General features: G+C 39.8%; 1 protein-coding gene across 1 annotated transcript in view; it reads left to right on the top strand.

The window, feature by feature from the left end:
• Positions 1 to 16,731, top strand: part of HTR4 (5-hydroxytryptamine receptor 4) — a 157,606-nt gene that overhangs the window by 76,089 nt on the left and 64,786 nt on the right. Inside the window, exons 2-3 of the mRNA XM_067730124.1 lie at positions 2,306 to 2,431; positions 3,709 to 3,909. Of these exons, the coding sequence (XP_067586225.1) occupies positions 2,306 to 2,431; positions 3,709 to 3,909 (327 nt within the window). The remainder of the gene's footprint in view (positions 1 to 2,305; positions 2,432 to 3,708; positions 3,910 to 16,731) is intronic.

Raw genomic sequence — 16,731 nt, 5'->3', positions numbered from 1 at the left:
ATTCAGAGAACCCCTTTAATTTTTTTCCTATTTATTTTAACAAAATTTTCTAAGGAAAATTTATCATAAACATATAAATAATTTTTAAAGCATGTTTTAAAGAGAATATTCTATATACTTAAAGCATCGTCTCTTGGTTAATTAGCTGTTTTAGCAAAGAGGGTATATTTTGCTTTAAGAAGTTTTCTTTATAATATGTAACTCTTATACAGTTAAGAGTTGTATGTTAAACGCAGCAAAAAAATAAACAACAACAAAATATTGTGGAATGAATGAATGAATGCATAAATCTACTCTTATTTCAAAGGACCGTCCTCAGATAGTTAAAAATAGCTTTTATGTCTCATCCTTGGGTCTTCTCTTGTCTAGGTAAAAGCTTTTCTATACCTGCAGCCTGTCTTCAAAGACATTGAAGAATAAACCTCACCATTATGAACACAGTGTCTTTCACTCAGCAAGTAATTGTGCACTTCCTATGTACTGCATCCACCTTTACACTACACATGCTGTAGATTAGACACCGTGCCAGGTGCTGGGAATTGTGGTGAAAAAGATAACCAAAAGTGAGTCTGTGGGGGTAGGGCACAGACAATAACATAAGTAATTTCAGATAACAATAAATGTTATAAAGAAAATGAAAAATGTTTGTTGGCTGTGGCACATTAAATGGGAGTTAATTTTAATCTGAGACCTGAATATTGAGAAGAAGCATTCCAGGAAGAAGGCACAAGTGTAGAGACCTTGAGGGGGGAACAAGTTTCAGAGGGGCTCTGAATCAGAGCCTCTGAGAAGGACAAGGAAAAGAGCATTATCACCTCCTTTATTAGACACTTTACCTCAATTAACATGGCCTAAAATCAAAATAGTTTTGGATAGCCAAAACATGCTACTGAATTCTTTTTCCTCATTGAGTTAAATCTTACTTGTCCATTTTTCGTACTGTCGATAGTTGGAATTTAGGTGTGGAAGGGTGATTTAGATGGACGTACCTCAAATTTCTTTTCATCTGAACCCTAGTCATAAGGACTTAAGTGAAGCAATAAAACCACTTGTGAGCAGAGTGGAACTTTCTGACTCCTTATTCCAGTTGTCACCTTGTCTTCCATGCCAGGCCTAATGGAAAAAGTTTTGGACAAAGCCAGAGCCCAGACTTCATGGGCTGCTGCGATTTGGGACCAGCAGCCATCTTGGTTTTCAGTCAGAAGAGCTCAGTAAAGACAGATCTTTCTTGGTTCAGTGGGACCTGTGTTCCTAGTGGTGGCCTACAGAACAAGCAGCTTCTCCCAGACTAGCCACTAATGTGCTCTGACAACTCAGTTCCCCTCTCTGGGCCTTAGTTTCTCTGTATTGAAATGTGCGTTTGGGTCTAAGAGTTTTAAGATCCTTTGAAACTTCATTTAAAAAGAACATTTTACTACTCTATTAAAAATGAAACTTTTCCTGTAGCTTCTGAATAACCTGCATTCATTATGCTTTTATTGATAGGGGACACTCACTTCCAAGTTAGTAAGACAAAATGCTGAGTTGACAGTAGGAGACCAGGGTTTATAGAATCAAATCAGTTGCTGAAATTTACAAGAACACAAATTTGAACTGTTATATTGGGCACCAAAAGAAATGTAGTTCAGGGCAGTGAAAGGAGTCCCTGAGTTTATTGATGTCTGCTGTCTTTCCAATGGGCTTTGCAGAATACGGGATCAGTTTGTCCAGGTCAGCCATATAAGAACAGCCTTCAGCCATGACCTACTCCTTGGACAGCCCACATGCACACAGCAGCTTCTGCGTGGGCTGGGATGCGGTACTGAAAACAGGGTGGTCCTTGTATTCACACAGTGGTTCAAGTTACTGTCATTCACTCATTCAAAGTCATCTTTCCTGCATTCGATAAATATGAATGATACATTGAAATTGAATTTGTCAGTGGATAAAACAGACGGTGTCCCTGCCCCATGGAGCTTACAACCTAGCTGAGTAGGTGTGCCAAACAAGAATCAACCAAAAAACATTTCTGAGCACAAGCTGAGGTCAGTGCTCTGAAGGAAAGCCTCAAGTTCCCTGATGGAGAATCACTGTGCAATCTCAAGATAGTTAATCCACCTCTCTGAGCCTCCTCATTATGTAGGAGTTAACCGGGATAACATGTAAAGTGACAAGTGCAGACATTGGCATATATTAGGTGCACAATATATGTGTGTTGCAGCTTTGATAGTGAAGTTACCTTCCTGAAGATGAATGAGGAAAAGACTAATTTTCTTTCCTGTGTCTCAGAGTTTCCTTCAATTCTTTGTGTTTGTGTGTCTTCCAGTTCCAAGGAGGGTTTCGGGTCAGTGGAGAAAGTTGTGCTGCTCACATTTCTGTCGGCTGTTATCCTGATGGCAGTCTTGGGGAACCTGCTGGTGATGGTGGCTGTGTGCAGGGACAGGCAGCTCAGGTGAGTCACGTGAGGCAACCTCATGAGGAAACCTGGGTGGAGTTCTGGGCTGTCCCTGGAAAACTGAGGTCTGAATTTATAATTTCCATTATAATTTGTAGTTATGAAGGGAAAAAGATTCATGGGAATGATGTTTGGAAAATAGAGCATGGAAAAAAATCACGTATAATCCCATAGTTCTAACATAACCAGTAGTACAAGCACATAAGTGAATTTCTATCCTGTCTTTTTTCCTCTGTTTCCTATGTTGTTTTTTCTGTAATAGTTGTGATCACTCTATATATAATTGCTGAGAGCACATCTAATCTAACCTCCCCACTTTATTAATTGGTTCAGAGAAAGGGTAGATGACTAGTAGTTGATCTAGGATTTAAACATGGGTCTTCTGCTCTTTTTGCTTCATCCTTGGCTGCATTTAGAATCACTTGAAGACCCTTTTAAAATTACTAATATGTGGCATGAGTATGTCCCATGCAATATTTGTGATATATTAGAAAATTATTCATTGTTTATCTGAAATTCAAATTTAATTGGGCGCCCTATATTTTATCTGGCAAACTTGGGGGTGGGTAAGTGGGTTAATCACACAGAGTCCCTGGACTAATTGATCTGGGGTGAGACCTGGGCATCAATACTTAGAAAAATTTACTAGGTGATTCTAGTGTGCAGGCTAGATTAAGAGCCACCAAGCCATAAAGGGGGATAAAAGATGCAGTCCTATCTCATCTGCTGCTTCCTCTTTAAGCAAGACATGCTCTAATCAAGAAAGTGTAAAAACTAAATTCTAACAAGTGTGGCAAATGTGAGGCACATGGTAGTCAAAGAGTGGAAGACGGTGGAATTTGACACTTTTTTTTAAGGGGGCCCCTTGGGAGGGTGTTCTGAGAATGACTAAACCGAGGCCTAAAGGGTAGATGGAGTGTAGCTAGGCCAACGGTGGGGAGAGAGAGCACCCTGTAAAAACCCTTGAGACTCAGGGACTCTGTGCATCGGGGGCTCAAGTCAGGCCATTGTGGTCACAGGGGAGGGCAAGAGAGGGCTTCTGGTGCAAAGGGGTCTGGAGAAGTCTGAAGTGACTGGACCACGCATGTGACAGAAGGGGAAACTGAATCTCACAGAATATGTTGCACATCTGACTTTTCTTTCCTTTTCTTCCCTCCCTTCTTTCCTTCTTTCTTTGCTTCCTTTCCCGCCTCTTTTCTCTCCTACTCCTTTCCCCCTAACCTCCTTCCTTCATCCTTCCCACTGCTTCCTCCCTTATACTTTTTCACCCACAGGAAAATAAAAACCAATTATTTCATTGTGTCTCTTGCCTTTGCGGATCTGCTGGTGTCAGTGCTGGTGATGCCCTTTGGTGCCATTGAGCTGGTTCAAGACGTCTGGATTTATGGGGAGATGTTTTGCCTCGTCCGGACATCTCTAGATGTCCTGCTCACAACGGCATCGATTTTTCACCTGTGCTGTATTTCTCTGGATAGGTAAGGCCAGAGCCATTTGCGTAGTGGAGCTCCGTGCTGGAGACAACAGCCGGATGGCTATTGGGCTGTGTCTTTCTTTCTTCCCTAATTCATTAGAGGAAATGAATCTCAGAGAGGTAAATCTGGCTATTCACGTATTCATTCACTCTCCAGCTTTAGCACAGCACCCTTTTTAGTCAGGCATTCTCTAAGGTGCTGCAGACGTAGAGATTAGTAAGGCCAAGAACCTGCCTGCAAGGAGCTTACAGTCTAAGCTGCAATCATGTTTCCCACAGATAGAGCCCTAAGTTGTATACTGATGGCACGAAGAAAATTCTGAGGATGCTGAGAAGCAAGAATTAATCTCTCTGCCCAGTAGGCAGCAGGGTGGTTCAGAACGAGAGTATTCTGTTTGAACATGACCTTCTGAAAATGTGTCTGTATCATCATTTTGTGTGCATATTTAGGTTTGTGCCTGTGACCGGGGAGCCTCTTTTCCAGAAAGTCAAAGGTGATTATAAAATCCCAAATAATTGTTTGCTTTTTGGACCCAAGCTAGCATTTCATTCTTGTTGCATAAATGTGTTCTTCTTCTTCACATTTGACTTCAGGAGGCCTAAAGATTTCTATCTTTGCCTCATTTGTTGGCGGTGCATGTTTACCATTTGTATCAGCACTTTTCATTTTCCAATTCCTGCTTATTTATATTCAATAATAAAGTCAGAATGCAGTTGAAAAGTCATACTATTACACTAACATATGCTGCCATCACTGTAGTCATATCTTAAGGGTAGTTCCCAAAAGAAAGTGTGGTGTGAAATATCTCATGTTAGCAGAATTGCCAGGGACAATCTCTTACTGTCTCTTGATTAGTCCAGAAGACCCAGCTTTCCACCTAGTCTTGGGATAGGTCACTGTTTCTTTATTAGAGGAATAGGAAGAATAGTTGACTTAAAATTAGAGATTGTGCTATACCTAAAATATATACCTTTTACTGATGAACCTAGTGGCAGGGCAGGAATAAAGATGCAGACGTAGAGAACAGACTTGAGGAAGGGGAAGAGGTGGGGGGGAAGGGGAAACTGGAACGAAGTGAGACAGTAGCATTGACATATATACACTACCAAATGTATAATGGATAGCTAGTGGGAAGCTGCTGCATAGCACAGGGGGATCAACTTGATGCTTTGTGACAACCTAGAGGGGTGGGATAGGGAGGGTGGGAGGGAGGCTCAAGAGGGAGGGGATATGGGGACATATGTATATGTGTAGCTGATTCACTTTGTTGTACAGCAGAAACTAATACAACATTGTAAAGCAATTATACTCCAATAAAGATATAAACATTTTTTTAAATAAAACAAAAAATGTACCTTTATACACTAAAACCAGAGTTTTCCCAGGTAATTACTCATGCTGTGAAAGATCCTTAGGGACTGAAACCAGCTGAGGGAACAGCAAATTCATCTCCAATTTTATGGAACAGGTGCTTATTGATTAGAATGGCATGCGTAATGGCCTGATCTATTTAAATTGTACGTTCTCTCTCTCTTGCTCTGCCAAGAACGTATAGATGAATGTACATAATTTAAATGCAATGTATAATGAGATTCCACTCTACAACTAGAGAGGGTAACATGGGTAAAACAGAACTGTTGGTTGGCAGGCAGAACCATAGTGTCACAATTTGAAATTTGTGTTTATTAGCTTATTTGCAACAATCTGATTTCAGTGCATGAAAGACTTTTTAAGACAGTCAGTATATACTGTAAAAAAAAGTTCACATTAGAAAAAATAAAATGTGAGGAAACAGAAAATATATGGACATCCTGCAGGGTAGCCTGCATGTGATCGTTGCCAAAATAAGTGGTGAGACTAAAAGTATTATAGGAACTTGGAGAAGGCAAAGTTGAGGAGATCAGGGCACCTGGAGGTAACCTTGAGGTTTGGGCAAAAAGCCTGAGTGGGTGGGGAGTGAAGAATGGGGGAAAACGTAGAATCATCTTCCTGATGTGGATGGTTTTCTCTGGGCAGCCTTGAGAGAAGAATTGAAGGTTTCCTAGGAAGGTTTGGCTTCAGAGTTCCAGGTTGACTATCACCTTTTGAAACCATGAAATTTTCCCTGAGTAGGCCTCAGTTGTCATGAAGCAGTATGGGCTGGTAATTAAGAACCATCGGCTTTAGAATGGAGGTAATCCAGGTTCAAATCCCAGCTCAGCCAGCTTTTAGCTCTGAGAATGGTGATAAGTTACTAAGCCTTGCTGAGCCTCGGTTTTCTTACCTCTGAAAATGCGGACAGTAGCACCTATTTTATCAGATGGCAGTCAGGGTGAAGTTAGATGATCCATTTAAGGCATAGCATTGGCCCAGCTTGGTGCAGCCCTCCATGTTAGTGGGTGTTAGTTCCAGTTTCTTGTAACTATCCATACAACTCATGATCTTTCTTACCAAACTTGGACCTCCTGCTCAATGCATGGCTTTTCCAGCAGCTGCCACATCCAGAAACCAGGTAGTTACTCTAGACGCGGTCTTCCCTTATCCCCTACATTTAAATAATGACAAGTCCTACTGATTTTCCTTCCTGCACAGATCCTAGTCTATTTCTTCCCATTTCTGTCATCCTAGTGCAAGCTAATATCATCTCTTGTATGTCGCTGCAACAATCTCCCATTTTATCCCCACTAATTTATCCTCTATTTTATCCCTGCTAATCCGCTTGATACTTACAAGATCTCAGTGATCTTTTAATACTGCAGCTCTTATCCCGTTGTTCCTTTGCTTAAAACCCTTCAATGGCTGTTCATTGCATCGAGGATAAGACCAAATTCCTTGACCTGTAGGGTTTTGCACCATCTATTTCCTGTCTGTGTTCCCATCCCCATGTCATGCCCTTCATGCCCTTCACCAGCTTCACTCGACATTTTTTCTCTTTTTCCAGTGCTCTGTGCTCAGCCACTTCAGCCTTGGCTCATCCCTCTGCCCAGAAAGCTCCTTTGCTCCCTCCTCTCTTGAATGTCTTTCACATTTTAGCTCAATCCTCTCTTCCTTGCAGAAGTCCTCTCTGAGCCAATCAAAACCATCCTTCTCCTTTGAAAACTTAGTGCAATTGTGATTAAAACCACAATTGATTTTTCTTTAATTTTTTCTTAAATGTCTCTATCTCCCCCAATGGGAAAAAGATCAAGGACATGAATAAGGACAAGGCTCCTCCCCTCACAGAACTTACCTTTTAATTGGGAGATTGATAGTTTACTAGTAATTACATAAACACTGACTTAGGTATTTTGTAAACACCATTGAACAAATGGACCGTTCAGCACATTCTCTTTTTTTAATAGTTCTGCCAATAATTCCATTTCCTTCTCTGATAGTGGACATCAAAATTCTAATACTGTAAGTTAAATGGAGTCAAATGGTTTTGTTTTCTTCTGGGAGTCTTGGAAACTTGCCATTTATCTCCCATCATTTCCTGTCCCAAGAGTGACATTCTCATTGAGGTAGAAGGTTCACTCTGGATGTTACAGGACATTTTAGCCTGCAAGAGTATGATTTATTTACATCTAGCTTCTATTTTGCTGTATTCCTCCCAGCATGACAATTGGGCTGCCATGAGACAGCCTGAAGTACAGAGTGAATGTCTCAGAGAGGTGTGATGTTGCTGCTCGCCAAGTGACTCCTAGCAAGGTATCTTGTCCTTCTCTCTAAAGCTGCCCTCAGTCTTTGGGGGTGACTGATATAGGGTAGTGCCTCTCGAGCAAGAATGCTCACCTTGATTCCTAATTCCACCCAGATGGCAGACTTCTGTATCAAAGTAAAATGCAAGACTTCATTAATATATTATTGAATGCATTTCTCCAACCACCATCTTCTATCCACTGTGCTTCCTGGTGCTTTGAGAATCGAAACCTATTAATGAAAGTTTATTGACTCATTAGAAGTATTTTCCAAAATATGATTTAAATACATGAATCATATAGTATGGGTCACGGGAGGTCAAAAACTGCATTAAAGCTTTACATACAGTTGATTATTTTAAATCTGAGTTACTGTGAAAATTAAAACCAACCAAGTATTTGTAACAGAGTACTGGTTTTTAAGTGGAACATAATGCAGCCATTAAAAACCATGAGAAATAGCTCATGTGTTGTCCTAGAAAGATATCACTGGTTTATTATGTGGGGAAGAAAAGCAAGTTTCAGACTTTAATGTTTAGAATAATTCCACTTTTTTTTTTTTTTTTTTTTTGCGGTATGCGGGCCTCTCACCGCTGTGGCCTCTCCCGTTGTGGAGCACAGGCTCCAGATGCACAGGCTCAGCGGCCATGGCTCACGGGCCCAGCCGCTCCGCGGCATGTGGGATCTTCCCAGACCGGGGCACGAACCCGTGTCCCCTGCATTGGCAGGCGGACTCTCAACCACTGTGCTACCAGGGAAGCCCTAATTCCACTTTTATAAAGTAAATATATAGATGTTTGTATCTGGGTGTACATGAATGAGTGAGTGTGAGAGAGAGTAGGAATGAAATTGTACCAAACTATTAACAATGGTTATATGGGCACAGTAGGGGGTAGTGTTGGCTAGGCTGGATGGTCGTTTGGATTTTTGTTGGGAGCCTTCATTTTTACTAATTTCTGAAATATGTATTCAGTTTTCTCTTTACTAGAAGTTAATACTTCTTGAATGTAAGCATGTCCACAATAGCCTTTTAGCTGAAAGTGCTCCTGGGACAGCACATTCCTCAAATCGCTGAGAACATTTTGACTTTAGTGTTAGAAGTTCCCTCTGAGGTCAGAACAAGGTGGGGAGCATGGACATCTTTCTGACCAGTGAGTTCTCTCTGCCTCCTCACAAAATGCCCTAGGATCTACCCCCAAGGGAGCCTTCACCATCTCCTGTTGGCAGATTCTTCCTCGCGAGGACCTTCACCGTCATCTTCGATCACCCCACCCCAGTTCATGACCTTGTGTTTGATCTATTCTGGCAAGATCTTTTATAATCATCACAGTTTTTAAAAAATCATAATAATAATACCTGAGCATTGTAAAAAAAAAAAAAAGTTATTTCACAAGTAAAAATGTCCCCATTTCTTCCTCTCCACTTCCACCGCTGTACACCCTAGAGAGTTAACAACTGTAAATAGTACCCCCCTCTAAATCCCAATCATTTCACATACAATAAGCAGACTTGTTATGAACATGTTTTTAGTTTATTCAAATGGGTTTATTAAATAAGACTTTGAGGACGGCTTTCTCTGTATATATCCTAATGAATTGCCTGAGTATAGTGTTTTTACCAACTTGCTTCTCGGATGATGTATTACTGAGGTCTTTTTCAGCATCATGTAACAGAAAATAAACTGATTGGTTCATAGCTGAAAAGTCAGGCTTCAGACATGGCTCTGCAGGGCTTGAACATTATCATCTAGTCTAGCTCTCTCCCTGTGTCTCTGTCTCCCTCTCCTTTTTGTCTCCTTCTTTCCTTCTCTTTCTCTCTGTGTCTCCCTCTCTGTCTCTATTTCTCTATGTCTGTACCCATATTTATATCTGTCTCTTTGTCCCTATGCTGTTTTGTTGTTGGATTCATTCTCAGGCTGTGTTCAGAAAAATAGCTATAGGCAAACATATGTCTTAAACCATCCTTAACTCATGAGTCCAAAGAAGAGAAACAAATGCTATTTCTCATTGAAGAACTTTGGTTGGCTTTGCTTGAGTCAGACGCTCTCCTCATGACTAACCGTCGTGGGGTGGGGATGACACATCAGGTTGCTGGTCAGAGGTGAGGCACTGTGACCGCCAGCTTTACCAGAAGCATATGTTGCAGGAAAATGGCATTTCCTTCTGGAAAGAGGGATGTTGGGCAGACGAGGATAGCAGATATCAACTTCTCTTAAGCTGACCAAAGGACTTACAGGTATCTTTATGGAGCCTCTACAACATGACAGAGGTGTGTCATCCCCAAGTCTTCTTTATATTATGCCACATATTGCTAGATCCTTCCACTGGCTTCATATGCCATACTTCTCAGACTTTTAACCATTCCTATCCTCTTTCTCTGATCATGCTGTATTTTGCCCTGCATTTGGCTCAAATATAGTTCCCTTTAAAAAAGCTATTTCACTTCATTGAGGGTACCATCATCTATAGCACTGCAAGATTTTCTCTTTGATATGTCCATCTGAATTGTCACCCTTCCGCTTGGCAGCCCAGGAATTTGATGTGTTTTATCTGCAAAAATCCTCCAACAGTTTCTCAGTCACAGATTTTCTTTTAAAACAATTTTGCTTGTACAGTAAAACATACAATTCTGACTTAAAGATTGCATATTTCATCCTGTGCTGGAGATAAGTGTGCCTGCATTTCTTAACGATCTCCCTGGAGCATAACTCAATTTTGCAATGTATAAATGAAAAGTGTCTGTCACTGTGAACTTGTGTCACACAATTACATTTGTTTTCCCAATAGGATTGAAATACATTTCTGCAAGGAGTGGGGATTATAAGTTTCCCCTTCTCACATACTCTTTGAGGTTCATGCTTTGTATGTAATAATAATATTTGTTGAGTTTCATGCTAGAGGATATGAAATCTTATTTTTATATTAATTTCATCAAATACTTATTGAGTGCTTACTAATTGCCACAAGGTGAGTAGAGCACTGGAGGTGCAGTGGTGAACAATCAGAAAAGCTCTGAATCACAGAGATTTTAGTCTAGTGGAGAATACAGATAGTGAATAGGTAATTATAGTAAAATTGGTGGTCATTGAAATAGAATAAGGGGAAGTCAAGGAAGTTGTTGGAGCATGTGACCTCCAGTGCAGGGAAAGCTTTCAGAAGAAGTGATGCTGAAGCTGGGATCTGTAGATGATGTAGATGCCAGTAGGTGAAGGGGGAGAAGGTGAGGTATGGGGAGCGACAGTTCTAGACATCAGCATGTGCAAAGCCCCAGAGGTTTTTCAGTTTCACATTATCAAATATAGGCTAAATTCTTAGCTTATCTTTCAGTCCTTTCCCCAGAATTATCCTCAGTCTTTGTCTTTCGTATCTCTACTCCCACCCATGAGTGGTCTGTTATCATTTCCTGAGTATGGTGTGTTTCCTCGTAATTCCATGTTGCACCTGTATCTTGAGTTTCTTTTCTTTTCCTGGTGGACCATCCACCCTTCTTCAATACTCACCTTCTCCACTAACTGGCTGAGCTTCATTCCCGAAGAAAATTTGTTATTTCTTTCTCTGAGCTCCCATAGAATGTTAAATATTAACATAGCAGTTATCACTCATTTTAATAATTGGTTTATTTATCTGTCTCACCCTAGACTACCAGCTCCTTGAGAGTCAGCCTTTATCTCATCTGTTTCTGTGTTCTTCTTACAGATCCCCTGTAGCTGCTCCAGGCATGTTTAGCTGAGCATAGAATGCTCTCAGATGTGACTTGTGGTTTGATATGACTTTAGTGTTAGCTTTTCTCCCCTTTTAGAAATCTTGATATATAGATATATAAGAACGAGGCCTGGGGTGCTAGGTTTCCTGGATTCAATCCCAGATTGACCAGTTACCAACTGTATGATCTTAAGGAAGTTATTGAAATTCTCTGAGTTTAATCTTCTCATCGGCAAAATTGTATTAATTATAGTATATTCCATTTGGAGTTTGTGAAGACTAAATTACTGATTATATGCAAAGAACTTAAACTAGTATGTGGCAACTAGTAAGCATTCAATAAATGTTAACTACAGTTATTATTCCATTATTGTTTCCCTTTCCCAATGCAAATTCCTGGTGACTCTTGTGGGTGCCTTCCTAGACACTGATACTTGTCTTTTTCTTCCTATTTGCATAGCTGAGTGTCCTTCAAGGTTAGACCCTCAGCCTTCCAGCCCTGGGTATCTCCCTTCTCTTTTTTGGAGACCTCACCCATCCTGTGGCTTTGCTTGCCTGCCCTCATCTCTCCTGCAGTCTTGTCCCATGCTGGGTCCTCTGCCTCTGTTGAACAGCTAGCTGCCTGTTCGACATCTTGCCTTAAGCATCTTTCTGTCTTCTCAAACCCTGTGTGCTCAGAATGGAAATTTCCATCGTAAACAGATATCCTTTTCCACTTTGTACATCAAAGGTGCATTTATTAGTCAACTTTTAGTCATTTAAAGGTAATTCTCTGAGGACATCTTTAATTTATTTACCATGACCAGCTGGATGCCAAGTCATAGCTATATTTTCATAAATATCTTTCAAACCCATCTTCCTCCTCTTTATACATTTTTTCATCCCATTTCGGATTATTGCAGTAGCTTCTTAGTTATTATTCCTGTGTATTATCTTATCTATCAGGTTAATCTTTAAATATGTCTTTTTTCTTGTGTCCTCAGCTAAAAAAGCTTAAAGGGCACTGCATACTTTCCTTCCTCTTCCTAGATAGGGTTACTTCTGTCTAGCCTTGCTTTTTGTCAGCATTACTACGGCATGGACTTTGGCAAATGTAGGTTTAAGTCCCAGTTTTACCATATCCTGGCTGTGTGATGTTGGGCAAATGGATTAAATTCTTTGGGCCTCAGTTTCCTTATATTTAAAATGTGGATGTTGAATGTTGCCTTGCAGAGTTGCTGTAGGAATTAGATATAATGTAGAATATACTTCTGACACAGAATATGTTCTCAAAAAATAGGTGGTGTGTATAGTAGGAATAGTAGTAATTGTAGCAGAGAAGGAAGTGGATAATTATTACAGTTAGAAAAATGCTGTGTCACAGATATCTCCAAGGTACTATAAAAAACGAGGATGGAGTTCCCTGGCAGTCCAGTGGTTAGGACTTGGCTCTTTCACAGCTGGGGCCTGGGTTCACTCCCTGGTTGGGGAACTAAGATCCTGCAAGTCACGTGGCATGGCCAACAAAACCCCCCCAAAAAACAAAAAAACCAGGACAGAGATGGAGAACCAATCCATATCTCTGACAGAAGGGAGTCTCTCCCCTTTGGTCCCTATTCATGATCTCATGTTGATGCATGCTAGATTTTTTATGTAACAGCTCCTGGCTCTGAGAAACCAAGGGTCCTCTTAACAGTTGGGCCTCGGACTGGCATACAACACTTCCAATGTACTCTGTTGGTCAAACAAGTCTCAGGGCAGCCCTGTGGGAAGGGGGCAGATGCCTTACCTCTGGATGAGAGAAGTGGCCATCCTTTTTTTTTTTTTTTCTTATTTAACATCTTTATTGGAGTATAATTGCTTTACAATGGTGTGTTAGTTTCTGCTTTATAAGAAAGTGAATCAGTTGTACATATACATATATCCCCATATCTCTTCCCTCTTGCGTCTCCCCCCCTCCCACCCTCCCTATCCCACCCCTCTAAGTGTTCACAAAGCACCAAGCTGATCTCCCTGTGCTATGTAGCTGCTTCCCACTAGCTATCTGTTTTACATTTGGTAGTGTATATATGTCCATGCCACTCTCTCACTTCGTCCCAGCTTACCCTTCTCCCTCCCCGTGTCCGCAAGTCCATTCTCTACGTCTTTATTCCTGTCCTGCCCCTAGGTTCTTCAGAACCATTTTTTTTTTCAGATTCCATATATATGTGTTAGCATACAGTATTTGTTTTTCTCTTTCTGACTTACTTCACTCTGTATGACAGACTCTAGGTCCATCCACCTCACTACATACAAATAACTCAATTTCGTTTCCCTTTATGGCTGAGTAATATCCATTGTATGTATGTGCCACATCTTCTTTATCCATTCATCTGTCGATGGACACTTAGGTTGCTTCCATGTCCTGGCTATTGTAAATAGAGCTGCAATGAACATTTTGGTACATGACTCTTTTTGAATTATGGTTTTCTCAGGGTATAGGCCCAGTAGTGGGATTGCTGAGTCATATGGTAGTTCTATTTGTAGATTTTTAAGGAACTTCCATACTGTTCTCCATAGTGGCTGTATCAATTTACATTCCCACCTACAGTGCAAGATGGTTCCCTTTTCTCCACACCCACTCCAGCATTTATTGTTTGTAGATCTTTTGATGATGGCCATTCTGACCTGTGTGAGATGATACCTCATTGTAGTTTTGATTTTCATTTCTCTAATGATTAATGATGTTGAGCATTCTTTCATGTGTTTGTTGGCAATCTGTATATCTTCTTTGGAGAAATGTCTATTTAGGTCTTCTGCCCATTTTTGGATTGGGTTGTTTGCTTTTTTGATATTGAGCTGCATGAGTTGCTTGTATGTTTTGGAGATTAATACTTTGTCAGCTGCTTCATTTGCAAATATTTTCTCCCGTTCTGAGGGTTGTCTTTTCGTCTTGTTTATGGTTTCCTTTGCTGTGCAAAAGCTTTGAAGTTTCATTAGGTCCCATTTGTTTATTTTTGTTTTTATTTCCATTTCTCTAGGAGGTGGGTAAAAAAGGATCTTGCTGTGATTTATGTCATAGAGTATTCTACCTATGTTTTACTCTAAGAGTTTGATGGTGTCTGGCCTTACATTTACGTCTTTAATCCGTTTTGAGTTTAATTTTGTGTATGGTATTAGGGAGTGTTCTAATTTCATTCTTTTACATGTAGCTGTCCAGTTTTCTCACCACCACTTATTGAAGAGGCTTTCTTTTCTCCACTATATATTCTTGCCTCCTTTATCAAAGATAAGGTGACCATAGGTGTGTGGGTTTATCTCTGGGCTTTCTATCCTGTTCCATTGATCTGTATTTCTGTTTTTGTGCCAGTACCATACTGTCTTGATTACTGTACCTTTGTAGTATAGTCTGAAGTCAGGGAGCCTGATTCCTCCAGCTCCGTTTTTCTTTCTCAAGATTGTTTTGGCTATTCAGGGTCTTTTGTGTTTCATACAAATTGTGAAATTTTTTCTTCTAGTTCTCTGAAAAATGCCATTGGTAGTTTGACAGGGACTGCATTGAATCTATGGATTGCTTTGGGTAGTACAATCATTTTCACAATGTTGATTCTTCCAATACAAGAACATGGTATATCTCTCCATCTGTTTGTATCATCTTTAATTTCTTTCATCAGTGTCTTTTAGTTTTCTGCATACAGGTCTTTTGTCTCCTTAGGTAGGTTTATTCCTAGGTATTTTATTCTTTTTGTTGCAGTGGTAAATGGGAGTGTTTCCTTAATTTCTCTTTCAGATTTTTCATCATTAGTGTATAGGAATGCAAGAGATTTCTGTGCATTAATTTTGTATCCTACTACTTTACCAAATTCATTGATTAGCTCTAGTAGTTTTCTGTTAACATCTTTCAGATTCTCTAACAGTGACAGATTCTCAAACAGCTTAACTTCTTCTTTTCCAATTTGGGTTCCTTTTATTTCTTTATCTTCTCTGATTGCCGTGGCTAGAGCTTCCAAAACTGTGTTGAATAATAGCGGTGAGAGTGGACAACCTTGTCTTGTTCCTGATCTTAGAGGAAATGCTTTCTGTTTTTCACTGTTGAGAACGATGTTGACTGTAGGGTTGTCATATATGGCCTTTATTATGTTGAGGTAACTTCCCTCTATGCCTACTTTCTGGAGGGTTTTTCTCATAAATGGGTGTTGAAATTTGTCGAAAGCCTTTTCTGCATCAATTGAGATGATCATATGGTTTTTCTCCTTCAGTTTGTTAATATGGTTTATCACATTGATTGATTTGCATACATTGAAGAATCCTTGCATTCCTGGAATAAACCCCACTTGATCATGGTGTATGATCCTTTTAATGTGCTGTTGGCTTATATTTGCTAGTATTCTGTTGAGGATTTTTGCATCTATGTTCATCATTGATATTGGCATATAGTTTTCTTTTTTTTGTCACATCTTTGTCTGGTTTTGGTATCAGGGTGATGGTGGCCTCGTAGAATGAGTTTGGGAGTGTTCCTCCCTCTGCTATATTTTGGAAGAGCTTGAGAATGATAGGTTTTAGCTCTTCTCTAAATGTTTGATAGAATTTGCCTGTGAAGCCATCTGGTCCTGGGCTTTTGTTTCTTGGAAGATTTTTAATCACAGTTTCAATTTCAGTGCTTGTGATTGGTCTGTTTATATTTTCTATTTCTTCCTGGTTCAGTCTTGGAAGGTTGTGCTTTTCTAAGAATTTGTACATTTCTTCCAGGTTTTCCATTTTATTGGCATATAGTTGCTTGTAATAATCTCTCATGATCCTTTGTATTTCTGCAGTGTCAGTTGTTACTTCTCCTTTATCATTTCTAATTCAATTGATTTGAGTCTTCTCCCTTTTTTTGTTGATGAGTCTGGCTAATGGTTTATCAATTTTGTTTATCTTCTTAAAGAACCAGCTTTTAGTTTTATTGATTGTTGCTATCATTTCCTTCATTTCTTTTACATTTATTTCTCATCTGATCTTTATGGTTTCTTTCCTTCTGCTATCTTTGGGATTTTTTTGTTCTTCTTTCTCTAATTGCTTTAGGTGTAAGGTTAGGTTGTTTATTTGAGATTTTTCTTGTTTCTTGAGGTAGGATCGTATTGCTATAAACAATACAATGGAATTGCTTTTGCTGCATTCCATAAGTTTTGGGTCATCGGGTATTCATTGTCATTTGTTTCTAGGTATTTTTTGATTTCTTCAGTGTTCTCTTGGTTATTAGTGTATTATTTAGCCTCCACGTGTTTGTATTTTTTACAGATTTTTTCCTGTAATTGATATCTAGTCTCATAGCGTTGTGGTCGGAAAAGATAGTTGATATGATTTCAAGTTTCTTATGTTTACCAAGGCTTGATTTGTGACCCAAGATATGATCTGTCCTAGAGAATTCCATGAGCACTTGAGAAGAAAGTATATTCTGTTGTTTTTGGACAGAATGTCCTACATGTCCATCTTGTTTAATGTATCATTTAAAGCTTGTGTTTCCTTAT

This window comes from Pseudorca crassidens, chromosome 3, assembly GCF_039906515.1.
Source record: "Pseudorca crassidens isolate mPseCra1 chromosome 3, mPseCra1.hap1, whole genome shotgun sequence".
Taxonomy (NCBI): Eukaryota; Metazoa; Chordata; class Mammalia; order Artiodactyla; family Delphinidae; genus Pseudorca; species Pseudorca crassidens.
Note: the sequence above shows the minus strand (reverse complement) of the source record. Positions and strands in the feature narration are given on the sequence as shown.